At 51.8% G+C, this 16,181-nt stretch overlaps 1 protein-coding gene across 2 annotated transcripts; it reads right to left on the bottom strand.

The window, feature by feature from the left end:
- Positions 1 to 697: 697 nt before the first annotated feature.
- Positions 698 to 16,133, bottom strand: GLYCTK (glycerate kinase). 2 transcript variants are annotated; one of them, XM_077276965.1, is made up of 7 exons: positions 16,092 to 16,133; positions 11,649 to 11,791; positions 10,716 to 10,973; positions 7,997 to 8,363; positions 6,401 to 6,552; positions 2,580 to 2,755; positions 698 to 2,506 (listed from the first exon to the last, which is right to left on the bottom strand). In XM_077276965.1, exons 4-7 carry the CDS (start codon positions 8,344 to 8,346, stop codon positions 1,628 to 1,630), a joined length of 1,557 nt encoding a protein of 518 aa, XP_077133080.1. In that variant the 5' UTR covers positions 8,347 to 8,363; positions 10,716 to 10,973; positions 11,649 to 11,791; positions 16,092 to 16,133; the 3' UTR covers positions 698 to 1,627. The 2 variants fall into 2 exon arrangements, with proteins under 2 accessions (XP_077133080.1, XP_077133079.1); XM_077276964.1 differs by lacking the exons at positions 11,649 to 11,791; positions 16,092 to 16,133 and having other exon boundaries at positions 698 to 1,076; positions 1,131 to 2,506; positions 10,716 to 10,846.
- Between the last annotated feature and the right edge of the window lie 48 nt (positions 16,134 to 16,181).

Genomic DNA, 16,181 nt, shown 5'->3' with positions numbered 1-16,181 from the left:
TACCCGGGAGACAGCGCCCCCTGTGGTCACAGAGAAGAACGCCCCCACTACCCGGGAGACAGCGCCCCTGTGGTCACAGAGAAGAACGCCCCCACTACCCGGGAGACAGCGCCCCCTGTGGTCATAGAGAAGAACGTCCCCACTACCCGGGAGACAGCGCCCCCTGTGGTCATAGAGAAGAACGCCCCCACTACCCGGGAGACAGCACCCCCTGTGGTCATAGAGAAGAACGCCCCCACTACCCGGGAGACAGCGCCCCCTGTGGTCATAGAGAAGAACGCCCCCACTACCCGGGAGACAGCACCCCCTGTGGTCATAGAGAACGCCCCCACTACCCGGGAGACAGCACCCCCTGTGGTCACTGAGCAGCACTGCAGATCGGTCTCTTGCTCGTTGGTCGCAGCCTTATCAATGTTAATCCAGAACATAACCCTGTGGCTCCAACCCTTTGGCCTTCGTCTTTCTCTTCTCTTTCCTCCTCTTCGTTTCCGTCCCGAATACAGACGATCGATGTTATTATTAATTATATAAAATTGAGAAATAAATTAGTACTCCAGGAGGTAGAAGATGCCACCGGACCCCAATCCACAGCCGCGAGTCTCCTACAAGAGACAGCAAGTTTGGAAAATGAAAGAAAAAAAAAAAAGGAGCAGCGAGCGGCGCCGTCTGACAGAACCTGGTGTGACAGATCGGATTTGGTCCCAGAAAATTATTTTTTATTAGATTTTATTGTGTCGTTGCACAAACAAATTGAGACATTGCAGTTTTCACATTGGCCACTAGATGTCAGCACAACAGGCTGCAATGTACTGAGCAAACAGCTTCTTGCTTTACTGCCTGTAGTAAAACAAGTTGGGGTGACTCAATTATCGCTAGAGGAGAAGCAACAGCAGAAGGAGACGTCTGATGTCCGAGAAAAATGAGGAGGAAGGGAATGAGGGGGCGGGGACACCCAGGGTCACTTCCCACAATGCACTGCTTTCCAGTATTCCTTTAGACTGGTGCATATGGCAGCAGAGAGAGGTGGTAGCAGAACAGTCAGCGCAGCTCCGGAAGTAACAGAATAGTGAGCGCAGCTCCGGAGGTAACAGAATGGTGAGCTCAGCTCCATAGGTAACAGAATGGTGAGCTCAGCTGCGGAGGTAACAGAATGGTGAGCGCAGCTCCAGAGGTAACAGAATGGTGAGCGCAGCTCCGGAGGTAACAGAATGGTGAGCGCAGCTCCGGAGGTAACAGAATGGTGAGCGCAGCTCCAGAGGTAACAGAATGGTGAGCGCAGCTCCAGAGGTAACAGAATGGTGAGCGCAGCTCCGGAGGTAACAGAATGGTGAGCGCAGCTCCGGAGGTAACAGAATGGTGAGCGCAGCTCCGGAGGTAACAGAATGGTGAGCGCAGCTCTGGAGGTATCAGAATGGTGAGCGCAGCTCCGGAGGTAACAGAATGGTGAGCGCAGCTCCGGAGGTAACAGAATGGTGAGCGCAGCTCCGGAGGTAACAGAATGGTGAGCGCAGCTCCGGAGGTAACAGAATGGTGAGCGCAGCTCCGGAGGTAACAGGATGGTGAGTGCAGCTCTGGTTGTGATTGGGGCACAGTGTGTCTCCTCACAGGTGCCCCTCACCCACGCTCTCTATTGGTCTTTGTGCAGTTGTACCAGCAGGACCTGTACATCCATCACGTTGGTCCCGGTCAGTCCGGTCACCAGGAGACGTCTGCCATTTTGGAACTCGCTGAAGAATCCGTACGAGTCGCTGGCGGTCAGGAAGGCCTCTACGTCCAGACCGCTGCGCCGCGCCTGCTCCACCAGCTGTGGGTACGAGACGGCACCAGCAGCCGGTGTGGGACCATCCTGCCCATCTGTGCCCCCGCTCAGGAACACGACCTCACAGCCCTGCATGGCCGCCATGGACTGATGCCACTGTGCAGCCACCCGCAGTGCCAGCTCCTGGTTTCTTCCTCCTCTGCCCTTTCCCTGCACCCGGACTGTGGTTTCGCCTCCGCAGAGCACACAGACGCCACCTGAAGCCCCGGCCTCCTTCATTTCCTGCAGACGGGCGGAGAGGTGGAGGTCGGGGATGTCCATGGACGAGGCCACGGCCAGGAGGGTCTCCTCCAGCTCTGGCCTCTGAGGGGCCGCCATGAGATAGGAGCAGAGGACCTTGGCCAAGAGGGCGTAAAACTGGGAGACCAGACGAACATCGCCGCTGATGGCCGTGGAGAGGAGCGAGGTCACATACCCCGACCGCTGAGCCTCCTGCTCGGCCTCCTGGAGGGAGAGGAGGTTGGAGCCGATGAGGATGTTGTGGACGCGGCCGTGATCCTGCGCGGGGTCCGCCTGGGGTCTGGAGAGCAGGACGTCCTCCACCGCGGCCGGCACTGAGCCCCGCAGGCCATATTTACTCAGGATCTGCAGACAGTCCTCCGCTCTAAAGGCGCTGCAGACGGTCGGGCCACTGGCGATCACATCAAGGTCATCCCCGATGACGTCGGACAGGATGAGACTGACCACCTGGAGGAGGGAGACCGAGAGCGTCAGAGTCCGCGGCGTCCTTACCTTACAGCTATGACGTCCCTGTACCGACCTGTGCCGGGTGGGCTGCCCTGGAGAGACCCCCGCCCTTCAGCTGGGACAGACCTCTGCGGACGGTGTTCAGTTCTTGTATTGTAGCCCCTTTAAGTGCCAGCTGCTTGGTGACCGCCTGTTTATCCTGCAGGGTGAGGGGTGGTACGGGCGCGGGCAGGAGTGCGGAGCCGCCACCTAAGACGGAGAGAGATCGCTGAGAACGGTGAGACCCCGAGAAACCGCCACACTGCGACGAACCGCCATGCTGCGACTGACCGAAAGCCACTATACCGCCAGACTGCAAGATACCGCCACACTGCGATACCGCCATGCTGTGACTGACCCTCAGAAAGCCACTACACCACCACGCTGCAAGATACCGCCGCCACGCTGCAACCGACCCTCAGAAAGCCACTATACCGCCATGCTGCAAGATACCGCCACACTGCAAGATACCGCCATGCTGCAACCGATCCTCAGAAAGCCACTATACCACCATGCTGCAAGATACCGCCACGCTGCGAGATACCGCCACGCTGTAACCGGCCCTCAGAAAGCCACTATACCGCCATGCTGCAAGATACCGCCACACTGCGACCGACCCTCAGAAAGCCACTATACCGCCATGCTGCAAGATACCGCCACGCTGCAAGATACCGCCACGCTGCAACCGACCCTCAGAAAGGCACTATACCGCCATGCTGCAAGATACCGCCACGCTGCGAGATACCGCCACGCTGCAAGATACCGCCACGCTGTAACCGACCCTCAGAAAGCTACTATACCGCCACACTGCGACTGACCCTCAGAAAGCCACTATACCACCATGCTGCAAGATACCGCCATGCTGCAACCGATCCTCAGAAAGCCACTATACCACCATGCTGCAAGATACCGCCACGCTGCGAGATACTGCCACGCTGTAACCGGCCCTCAGAAAGCCACTATACCGCCATGCTGCAAGATACCGCCACGCTGTGAGATACCGCCACACTGCGACCGACCCTCAGAAAGCCACTATACCGCCATGCTGCAAGATACCGCCACGCTGCAAGATACCGCCACGCTGCAACCGACCCTCAGAAAGGCACTATACCGCCATGCTGCAAGATACCGCCACGCTGCAAGATACCGCCACGCTGCAACCGACCTTCAGAAAGCCACTATACCGCCATGCTGCAAGATACCGCCACGCTGCGAGATACCGCCACGCTGCAAGATACCGCCACGCTGTAACCGACCCTCAGAAAGCTACTATACCGCCACACTGCGACTGACCCTCAGAAAGCCACTATACCGCCATGCTGCAAGATACCGCCACGCTGCAACCGACCCTCAGAAAGGCACTATACCGCCATGCTGCAAGATACTGCCACGCTGCGAGATACCGCCACGCTGCAAGATACCGCCACGCTGTAACCGACCCTCAGAAAGCTACTATACCGCCACACTGCGACTGACCCTCAGAAAGCCACTATACTGTTATGGTTCTCAATGGCAAGAGAACATAGCCCAGCAAACATAAGTACTAGCTCTTGGAAGGATGGAAACTAAACTGACCATGAACTAAACCTGCCGCACAACTAACAGTAGCCGGGTAGCGTTGCCTACGTCTTTTATCCCTAGACGCCCAGCGCCGGCCGGAGGACTAACTAATCCTGGCAGAGGAAAATATAGTCCTGGCTCACCTCTAGAGAAATTTCCCCGATAGGCAGACAGAGGCCCCCACATACACTCACCGGCCACTTTATTAGGTACACCTGTCCAACTTCTTGTTAACACTTAATTTCTAATCAGCCAATCACATGGCGGCAACTCAGTGCATTTAGGCATGTAGACATGGTCAAGACAATCTCCTGCAGTTCAAACCGAGCATCAGTATGGGGAAGAAAGGTGATTTGAGTGCCTTTGAACGTGGCATGGTTGTTGGTGCCAGAAGGGCTGGTCTGAGTATTTCAGAAACTGCTGATCTACTGGGATTTTCACGCACAACCATCTCTAGGGTTTTCAGAGAATGGTCCGAAAAAGAAAAAAAATCCAGTGAGCGGCAGTTCTGTGGGCGGAAATGCCTTGTTGATGCCAGAGGTCAGAGGAGAATGGGCAGACTGGTTCGAGCTGATAGAAAGGCAACAGTGACTCAAATCGCCACCCGTTACAACCAAGGTAGGCCTAAGAGCATCTCTGAACGCACAGTGCGTCGAACTTTGAGGCAGATGGGCTACAGCAGCAGAAGACCACACCGGGTACCACTCCTTTCAGCTAAGAACAGGAAACTGAGGCTACAATTTGTACAAGCTCATCGAAATTGGACAGTAGAAGATTGGAAAAACGTTGCTTGGTCTGATGAGTCTCGATTTCTGCTGCGACATTCGGATGGTAGGGTCAGAATTTGGCGTAAACAACATGAAAGCATGGATCCATCCTGCCTTGTATGGAGCATCTTTGGGATGTGCAGCCGACAAATCTGCGGCAACTGTGTGATGCCATCATGTCAATATGGACCAAAATCTCTGAGGAATGCTTCCAGCACCTTGTTGAATCTATGCCACAAAGAATTGAGGCAGTTCTGAAGGCAAAAGGGGGTCCAACCCGTTACTAGCATGGTGTACCTAATAAAGTGGCCGGTGAGTGTATATTGGCGGTGATTTTAGATGAAATGACAAACGTAGTATGAAAATAGGTTTAGCAAAATGGAGGTCCGCTTACTAGATAGCAGGAAGACAGAAAGGGCACTTTCATGGTCAGCTGAAAACCCTATCAAAATACCATCCTGAAATTACTTTAAGACTCTAGTATTAACTCATAACATCAGAGTGGCAATTTCAGATCACAAGAGCTTTCCAGACACAGAAACGAAACTACAGCTGTGAACTGGAACAAAATGCAAAAACAAACGAGGACTAAAGTCCAACTTAGCTGGGAGTTGTCTAGCAGCAGGAACATGCACAGAAAGGCTTCTGATTACAATGTTGACCGGCATGGAAGTGACAGAGGAGCAAGGTTAAATAGCGACTCCCACATCCTGATGGAAACAGGTGAACAGAGGGGATGATGCACACCAGTTAAATTCCACCAGTGGCCACCGGGGGAGCCCAAAATCCAATTTCACAACACTATACTGCCATGCTGCAAGATACCGCCACGCTGCAACCGACCCTCAGAAAGCCACTATACCGCCATGCTGCAAGATACCGCCACGCTGCGAGATACCGCCACGCTGCAAGATACCGCCACGCTGTAACCGACCCTCAGAAAGCCACTATACCGCCACGCTGCAAGATACCGCCACGCTGTAACCGACCCTCAGAAAGCCACTATACCGCCACACTGCGATACCGCCACACTGCGACTGACCCCCAGAAAACAATGTACCCTGGGATAAGTATGCAAATAGGCTCCCCCAGTAGGAAGGTCAGTGCCGCCTGTACGAAGCTGCTCTGTGAGTCAGTCGGCCCGAGCCCATGCAGCCCACCGTCCTGCGTACAGATACGGAGTATATCGGCCCCGTGTGGCTGCACCCTAGAGGGCAGGTACCAGCACTGGCCAGTATTGGGCATGAAACTAATGAACTGCAGGGGTGAAGAACTACCTGAGCTCGTGCAGCTGTTGGTGCAGCTCTGGGTGTAACTGGAGCACAAGACATGACGCACATACGGGTCCAGTCCGCCAAGGTGTCCGGTCTTCCCCCCCTGCTGCTTATTAGGCCAGGAGACGCTGTGACATTGCGGGTCCTAGGTGCCAGGATCAGACGTGCGGCCGCCTCGGAGGACCTGACCAGGGCTCATCGCTGACACACGCCACCATTCCCCAGGAGGATATTATCACAGGGGTCTCCCCCACCTGAGATCAGCACCAGCAGTAAATGCCCCTGCTGCAGCTTTTCTGCCACTTTCTGAATTTCTCCGGCCGCCCTCATTGCCGCCTCGTCCGGCATATTGTCTGCAGCTCCTTCCATCACACGAATCCTGGACTCGGGGCTCAGGAGCATATCCCTGCGGAGAGAGGAGCCGTGAGCGGGGGACACAGCGGGGAAGACCCGACAATGAGGACTGTAAAGTGTCACATCAGGTGTCACACATCTGAGTGCACAGTGATACAAGCAGCTGAACAAGCAGGGCATGCTGGGAGATTTCTGCTATGAAGCTGCAGGACACACTGCATAGTTTATGTAGGAAGCTGCAGGACACACTGCATAGACTTTATAGGTAGCTGCAGGACACACTGCATAGACTTTATAGGTAGCTGCAGGACACACTGCATAGACTTTATAGGAAGCTGCAGGACACACTGCATAGACTTTATAGGAAGCTGCAGGACACACTGCATAGATTATATAGGAAGCTGCAGGACACTGCATAGACTTTATAGGAAGCTGCAGGACACACTGCATAGATTATATAATAAGCTGGAGGACACACTGCATAGGTTATATAGGAAGCTGCAGGACACTGCATAGACTTTATAGGTAGCTGCAGGACACACTGCATAGACTTTATAGGAAGCTGCAGGACACACTGCATAGACTTTATAGGAAGCTGCAGGACACACTGCATAGATTATATAGGAAGCTGCAGGACACTGCATAGACTTTATAGGAAGCTGCAGGACACACTGCATAGATTATATAATAAGCTGGAGGACACACTGCATAGATTATATAGGAAGCTGCAGGACACACTGCATAGACTTTATAGGAAGCTGCAGGACACACTGCATAGATTATATAGGAAGCTGCAGGACACTGCATAGATTATATAGGAAGCTGCAGGACACACTGCATAGACTTTATAGGAAGCTGCAGGACACACTGCATAGATTATATAGGAAGCTGCATGACACTGCATAGATTATATAAGAAGCTGCATGACACTGCATAGACTATATAAGAAGCTGCATGACACTGCATAGACTTTATAGGAAGCTGCAGGACACACTACATAGGTTATATAGGAAGCTGCAGGCCACACTACATAGACTTTATAGGAAGCTGCAGGTCACACTGCATGGACTTTATAAGAAGCTGCAGGACACACTGCATGGACTATATAGGAAGCTGCAGGACACTGCATAGACTTTATAAGAAGCTGCAGGTCACACTGCATGTACTATATAGGAAGCTGCAGCACACACTGCATGGACTATATAGGAAGCTGCAGGACAGACTGCATGGACTATATATAAAGCTGCAGGACACACTGCATGGACTATATAGGAAGCTGCAGGACACACCGTATAGATTATGTAGGAAGCTGCAGGACACACTGCATAGACTTTATAGGAAGCTGCAGGACACACTGCATAGACTTTATAGGAAGCTGCAGGACACACTGCATAGACTTTATAGGTAGCTGCAGGACACACTGCATACACTTTATAGGAAGCTGCAGGACACACTACATACACAATATGTGACATCTGGGGCCTCCCGGTTGTTACCTCTTTCCCGCCTGTCGGAGGGTCTCCTCTATTCCGCGGGGGACGCTGATCACTCCTTCTACCAAATGTTTCCCAACGATCTGCTCCACCGCAGCCGCCATTCCCAGAACAGCCTTCCCAAACCCCACCAGATAGAGGTTGTTCTCCAGGGGGATCTGCTTCCCTCCGCACTCCAGGATGGGGGGTCCGGCGGTATCCCTGACGATCAGCGCTCTCTGTAACATGCGGGGCGGTAAGACAGCCGACACAGCGCTCCGAAATATCCGATGGGCGTCATCCTGCAGAGCCGCCATGTTTCCGATAAGGCGGTGCGATGGGCGGGAGAAGATGCGTCTTAGTAGTTGGGCCATAGAGGGAGGTCGGCCACCTGCGGGGACACAGCAGGGAAATCCCATTCATTCATATTACCCTGGGCCGGCGCCTGCCCCCGAATCATGGGGACGGGACATCGGAGAAGAGGGGGCGCACGTCCTGGTGATCTCCCAGCCATGGACATCGGGCAGATTCGGACCCCCTGTGAAGCTGCCGTGAGCTGCTGGAGTCCGGGAGGGGGGATCCCGCATTAGAAAAACATGGCGGCTGTCTTTTTTGCTTATGGTTTTCCCTCCCCTTCTCCCAGGAACCATAAGTTTTGTGTTTTCTGTTCCCCTCATAGTCCGAGGGTGGTATCTATGGGACGAGTCCTAGTTTTTATTGACAGTGATCACTGCAGTTTAATTTTATTTTTTAAAGTGGTGACAAATAATTAAAAACTTTGCAAAAAAAAAAAAAAAGCTTTGTTCTGTGCCATTTTCCCCATCAATGCAGCTGAGCGGCGTCTTGCTTTTTGCACGGCTGCTGCCGTTTTATTGATGGCAGTATCGGGAACATTCGATATTTTTATAGTGGCGATTACAGAACTTTGATTCTGGAGTTTCAATATTTTTTTCCTTTTAGATGTTTTACGTTCAGGTAAATAATTTTATATGTTAACTGATTGGACATATGCGAAGACAGAAATATCTAATGGTCAATTTAGAATATATTTTAAAAGGGGGAGGGGGGCTTCCCATCTGCAGGCTGTGTGTGGTATTGCCCCTCCCATCCGCTGGCAGTGTAATATTGCCCCCTCCCATACCCAGGCCGTGTGTGGTATTGCCCCCTCCCATTCCCAGGCTGTGTGTGATATTGCCCCCTCCCATACCCAGGCCGCGTGTGATATTGCGCCCTCCCATCCCCAGGCCGCGTGTGATATTGCCCCCTCCCATCCCCAGGCTGTGTGTGGTATTGCCCCCTCCCATCCCCAGGCTGTGTGGTATTGCCCCCTCCCATCCCCAGGCTGTGTGTGGTGTTGGCCCCTCCTATCCACTGGCAGCATGTGATATTACCCTCTCCCATCCCCAGGCTGTGTGTGGCATTGCCCTCTCCCATCCCCAGGCTGTGTGTGGTATTGCCCCCTCCCATCCCCAGGCTCTGTGTGGTATTGCCCTCCCCCATCCGCAGGCTGTGTGTGGTATTGCCCTCTCCCATCCCCAGGCTGTGAGTGATATTGCCCCCTCCAATCCCCAGGCTGTGTGTGGTATTGCCCTCTCCCATCCCCAGGCTGTGTGTGGTATTGCCCTCTCCCATCCCCAGGCTGTGAGTGATATTGCCCCCTCCCATCCCCAGGCTGTGGTATTGCCCCCTCCCATCCCCAGGCCGCGTGTGATATTGCCCCCTCCCATCCCCAGGCCGCGTGTGATATTGCCCCCTCCCATCCCCAGGCCGCGTGTGATATTGCCCCCTCCCATCCCCAGGCCGCGTGTGATATTGCCCCCTCCCATCCCCAGGCCGCGTGTGATATTGCCGCCTCCCACCCCCAGGCTGTGTGTGGTGTTGGCCCCTCCTATCCACTGGCAGCATGTGATATTACCCCCTCCCATCCCCAGGCTGTGTGTGGTATTGCCCTCTCCCATCCCCAGGCTGTGTGTGGTATTGCCCCCTCCCATCCCCAGGCTCTGTGTGGTATTGCCCTCCCCCATCCGCAGGCTGTGTGTGGTATTGCCCTCTCCCATCCCCAGGCTGTGTGTGGTATTGCCCCCTCCCATCCCCAGGCTCTGTGTGGTATTGCCCTCCCCCATCCGCAGGCTGTGTGTGGTATTGCCCCCTCCCATCCCCAGGCTGTGTGTGGTATTGCCCCCTCCCATCCACTGGCAGTGTGTGGTATTGCCCCCTCCCATACCCAGGCCGCGTGTGGTATTGCCCCCTCACATCCCCAGGCTGTGTATGGTATTGCCCCCTCCCATCCACTGGCAGTGTGTGGTATTGCCCCCTCCCATCCCCAGGCTGTGAGTGATATTGCCCCCTCCCGTCCGCAGGCTGTGTGTGGCATTGCCCTCTCCCATCAGCAGGCTGTGTGTGATATTGCCCCCTCCCATCCCCAGGCTGTGTGTGGTATTGCCCCCTCCCATCCACTGGCAGTGTGTGGTATTGCCCCCTCCCATCCCCAGGCTGTGAGTGATATTGCCCCCTCCCATCCGCAGGCTGTGAGTGATATTGCCCCCTCCCATCCCCAGGCTGTGTGTGGTTTTGCAACCAGCCTGGTTCGCTTGGAGCTGTGGTACCAGGCAGAGTCTGTGGCCGGTAGTGGCCCTATTTTTGGATGTGGCAAATGTTTCTAGTCCTGGACGCCCCCATGGAGCAGATGCAGGGGCTGCATCGGGTGCAGGTCTGGGGTCCGATAAGAAGCCTCCTGCATTACCTCCTCTCTTCGCGGAGCAGCCGCTGTCACCGTGCAGGCATTGTGCCTTCCTGTCGTCCACCTCGTTCTCGGTACGCAGCACACCGCAGATCTGCCGGCATCGTCCAAAGTCCAGGATTTTATTTATCTTCCTGAGAAAAAACTTTCACCGTCCCATTAATAATTAGCCGACGTTTACTCAGGACTCGCTGTGGGGCCCCTGGGGACGTTGGACGAGCTGGGAATTAAAGGAGCCCCCCGTCCGTCCCCTGAGGACACCTGTACGATGACAGGAAAAGGGAAATAATGCGGGACCTTTTTTTTTTAATGCAATTTTAAAACTTTTTTCCACTTTTGGTCTCCCCAGGAGATGTGAATCTGACTGTAACGTTAGCGGCAATCGCTGCAGGTAATCCATTAGATGCTGCTGTCAATCGCCGATTGCGCCATGTAAACCGTGCCATCCTGCCCAGGGATCTGCCCAATACCCACACGTAGGTAGTGGAGTGTCTGAAGTCATGTGCAGGTCGGTAGTGGAGTGATGGCGCTCTCGGCTTGGCCTGTTGGTGCTGCCTGGACTGGAAGCGCTCCTAGAATATAGTGCGGTTGATCTTATTCTCTACTGTATGATGGGAGCGCTCCCAGTCCAGGCAGCACCAACAGACCAAGCCGAGAGCCGACCTCCACATGACTTCAGACACTTTTCTCTACAATGCAAGCACTGCTAACATCCTATCGCGAGTGACAAATTCGGGTGACTTCCTTGTTCACTTGATATCTTAACTGTGTAATTCCATCAAAAAGCCATTGTGGATTCTCAAGCCCAACTGGCGGCCGCCTTAACCTCTACCGACTGCGACCACCTGAAGACCAAGACTGATATGATCTTTCAGGAACGCTTCAAAGTATTACAGGAAAGAAAAAAGACGAAAGTTCCAAAGGGACAAAGATTACCTGAACTATAGAATTTATAGATGGAGCGATTCCTCCACTTCAGGTCCTTGGTGCTCCACCTTCAGGCCAAGACAACAGGACTCCTTCAGCCGCTCTGGAAGCGACAGCTCCACTGGCCCTCAACACAGATCCCAATTTTTTATCTAGACGACAGAAGGATCCAAGAGAAAGAATGACAACATGACTCCAGGTAAGACCTCGAACCTGCTGGTCAACATCTCGTCATACAAATTATGTCCCATCGAACTGTCTTTCATAGAGGTCTATCTTTTTGTCTGACTCCCAACTGTAATTTCACATGTAACTTCACATGGAAGAGGACAGACTTTGGACTACAAGAAGAATCCCCTCTGAATAAAACCCTTCCTACGGGGGACCCTGTAGTCCCGATTTCTCGATATCCCACTTGAGTCTATGTAATCTCCGCAACTTGACATCATGCTACATCAATATCATCGTGGTTCCTTCCTCACACAGCACAATCTATCAACCACTGAAAGGCAGCCAATAAACTATTAACAGTATCAATAATATTTTAATTAAACCCGTGGACAAACATGGGGCCATTCCCATAACAGATCGATGCAATTATCTTAATGAAAGTTCTCATCAACGATCCAACACATCCACAGACAAGAAAGTCCAGCATGACCCTAGCCAACCATTAGAAACAAGCATTATCAAGCTGTTACCAAGGAGCTCTATACTATTGATCAGAAAACCGTGACATTCCTTAGTAAACTACACCCAGAGACTCCAGTCTTTTACATCCAACCTAAAATGCATAAATCCTTACACAATCCTCCTGGCCTTCCTTAGTAGCCTCTAAAGACTTGATTATTTCCCCTCTGTCTCTGTATCTATAGAAAATACTCCATCTGATAGTCAAAACGACTCGCTCCTTCATACTAGACACAGGACAGCATTTTGATGACTCTTGGTGTCAACGGCTTCAAACATGATAAGGGTTTGCTAGAACTCAGACTTCTCCCATGAATCAACAACCGTATGCACCGATATTCTTTCCCTAATCTTACATGAGAACTTCTTCCTATTTAGAGACTTCTATCCCCAAATCTGTGGCACCGCCATGGGGTCAAAAGTCGCCCCAGCTTATGCCAACTGCTACATGGACCACCTTGAGAACCAATTTGTCGATATCGATGATTTATTCATACTTCACTATGTTGTTAAAGATATATTCATGATGTTTTCTGTATCTGGAATGGTCCCCATGATGCACTCATTTCGTTTGTCAACTTACTCAACTCCATCAGACCAAAGTTACAGTTCACACTGAATTGGGACACTGATAAAATCTCATTTCTTGACACCTCATCATGGACTTCTATTCTCTGCGGCCAGACACCCGATGTCACAACTACGTTTTCAGGTCATAGAGCACGTTCCGGGACCCAGATATGGTGGAAGCCATGTACATCTACTGAAATCTAGAAAATCCCTCTGGATTCAAACTCTGGCTCCAAGGGGTCACAATAGGGAATCTGATGCCTTAAATATAATAATAATCTTTATTTTTCACTAATTGCCATGCTCTTAGGCCGCGCTCCTGTCCGATGACTCCTCCACACACGTGCCGAGCTTCCTACAGCTTCATGCCTCTCCAGCCCCTCGACCAGGAACTCTCCATGACACACTTCTGGTCTGGCATGGGTATCCTGCCCTCTTTCCTTTTATGCGCACGCTATACCTTTGCACTCAGTGTGCACTGACCCTTCTCTTCTCCACCCTAGATACAGGGGATTTATTGAGCCCTGCGCTCATTGTCTCACGCTGTTCCATTACTCCTACATTAACTATGTGATAAAGACCCAGGATGGGTGTAAACGTTTTTCCCAAACTGTGTGGAGGCTATAATACTGTATGGAAGGCAATGTGGGAGGCCATTATACTGTATGAAGGGCAATGTGGGGCCATTATACTGTATGAAGGGCTATGTGGGAGGCCATTATACTGTATGAAGGGCTATGTGGGGGCCATTATACCGTATGAAGGGCTATGTGGGGCCATTATACCGTATGAAGGCTATGCGGGGGCCATTATACTGTATGAAGGGCTATGGGGGCCATTATACCGTATGAAGAGCTATGTGGGGGCCATTATACCGTATGGAGGGTTACGTGGGGAACATTTTACTGTATGAAGGGCTATGTGGGGCCATTATACTGTATGGAGGGCTATATGGGAGACCATTATATTGCATGGAGGGCTATGTGGGAGGCCATTATACTGTATGGAAGGCTGTGTGAGGTCATTATACTGTATGGAGGGCTATGTGTGAGGACATTATACTGTATGGAGGGCTGTGTGAGGGCCATTATACTGTAAGGAAGGCTATGTGGGGGCCATTATACTGTAAGGAAGGCTATGTGCGGGCCATTATACTGTATGGAGGGCTATGTGAGGGCCATTATACTGTATGGAGGGCTATGTGGGGTCCATTACACTGTATGGAGGGCTATGTGGGGGCGATTATACTGTATGGAAAGTTTAAACAGATGCGGCACTCACCCGAATGTTGCAGAAATCAGTGTCTTTTATTCGCTTTATGCGACATTAGACATTTGTGGAGAGGCAGCAGGAGACAGAGAGGGGTGCGGGGAGAAGAAAGTGGACGACGGCCGTTTCACGCGGATGCGCTTCTACGGGTCCAGGTGAAACGGCCGTCGTCCACTTTCTTCTCCCCGCACCCCTCTGTCTCCTGCTGCCTCTCCGCAAATGTCTAATGCCGCATAAAGCGAATAAAAGACACTGATTTCTGCAACATTCGGGTGAGTGCCGCGTCTGTTTAAACTTTGCATTATGTGGATTTCTATTTTCTTGTTATATGAAGAGCACCTCCCGTACATGCAAGAATAGAGCTTTGTGTTAGAAGTCTTTGGAAAAATCTGTCCTTTATAGTCACAGCCTGTGAAGATTATCCACATTACCTGGTGCCGCTCAATTCTGGATCTGTTGTTTGGTGTGCATTGAATACTGTATGGAAGGCTGTGTCGGGCTATTATACTGTATGGAGTGCTATGTGGGAGGCCATCATACTGTATGGAGGGTTATTATACTGTAAGGAAGGCTATGTGGGGGCCATTATACTGTATGGAGGGCTATGCTGGGGCCATTATACTCTATGGAGGGCTATGTGGGGGCCATTATACTGTATGGAAGGCTGTGTGTGGGTGATTATACTGTATGGAAGGCTGTGTGGGGCCATTATACTGTATGGAGGCCTATGTGGGGCCATTATACTGTATGAAGGGCTATGTGGGAAGTCATTATACTGTATGAAGGGCTATGTGGGAGGCCATCATACTGTATGGAGGGTTATTATACTCTATGGAGGGCTATGTGGGGGCCATTATACTGTATGGAAGGCTGTGTGTGGGTGATTATACTGTATGGAAGGCTGGGTGGGGCCATTATACTGTATGAAGGGCTATGTGAAAAGTCATTATACTGTAAAAAGGGCTATGTGGGAAGTCATTATACTGTATGAAGGGCTATGCTGGGGCCATTATACTGTATGGAGGGCTGTGTGGGGCTATTATACTGTATGGAGGGCTATGTGGGAGGCCATCATACTGTATGGAGGGCTATTATACTGTAAGGAAGGCTATGTGGGGGCCATTATACTGTATGGAGGGCTATGTGGGGGCCATTATACTGTATGGAAGGCTGTGTGGGGCTATTATACTGTATGGAGGGCTATGTGGGAGGCCATCATACTGTATGGAGGGCTATTATACTATAAGGAAGGCTATGTGGGGGCCATTATACTGTATGGAGGGCTATTATACTGTATGGAAGGCTGTGTGGGGCCATTATACTGTATGAAGGGCTATGTGGGAAGCCATTATACTGTATGGAGGGCTTTGGGGGGGGCTTATACTGTATGAAGTTGTGTTGTGGCCATCGAACTGTACGGAGGGCTGTGTGGGGGTCACTGGGGGCTTCATACTGTGTTGTCACCATACTTTACTTGAGGGGAAGTATTGTAGGATCATTATACCACATGTGTGGAGGGCTCTGGGCAGGAGTCACGGTGGGGGTACCATACTGTGTTTGGGGGGCACTTTTCTGGCATCGTAAAAATACCTCACACAATTTTGAATCCCCCTTCGCCTCCTCAGTGATAAGACCCCAAAAAAACAAAATTGGCGTCACCTCTATCAAAATATAAAATTATTTAACCAGAGAAATACTTAAAAAACGCGGGTTATAAGAAGACCTCCCTGAAAAATTGCAATAAAAAAAAATGATAAAATTGTCGCATTCGCCCCGAAATGGCGCAATAAACCGTATAGATGGAGGAAGGGGTTAAAAAAAATTACAAGGCGGTGGGGAGAGAACAAGACACCGGTCAGACTCCGCCATGTCACGTCCTGCCACAGCCGCCCGGCACCCGACACAGCCCCGGCCCGTACTCACACGTGACCGCCAGGAGTCAGCATGCCACACACAACATGGCGGACACTCACCGCAGACGTATACGTGAGTCTTATACGTCTGACGTCAACG

The sequence above is a fragment of the Ranitomeya variabilis genome, chromosome 8, assembly GCF_051348905.1.
Source record: "Ranitomeya variabilis isolate aRanVar5 chromosome 8, aRanVar5.hap1, whole genome shotgun sequence".
Lineage (NCBI taxonomy): Eukaryota > Metazoa > Chordata > Amphibia > Anura > Dendrobatidae > Ranitomeya > Ranitomeya variabilis.
The sequence above is the reverse complement of the archived record's forward strand: the minus strand, read 5'-3'. Positions and strand labels throughout refer to the sequence as shown.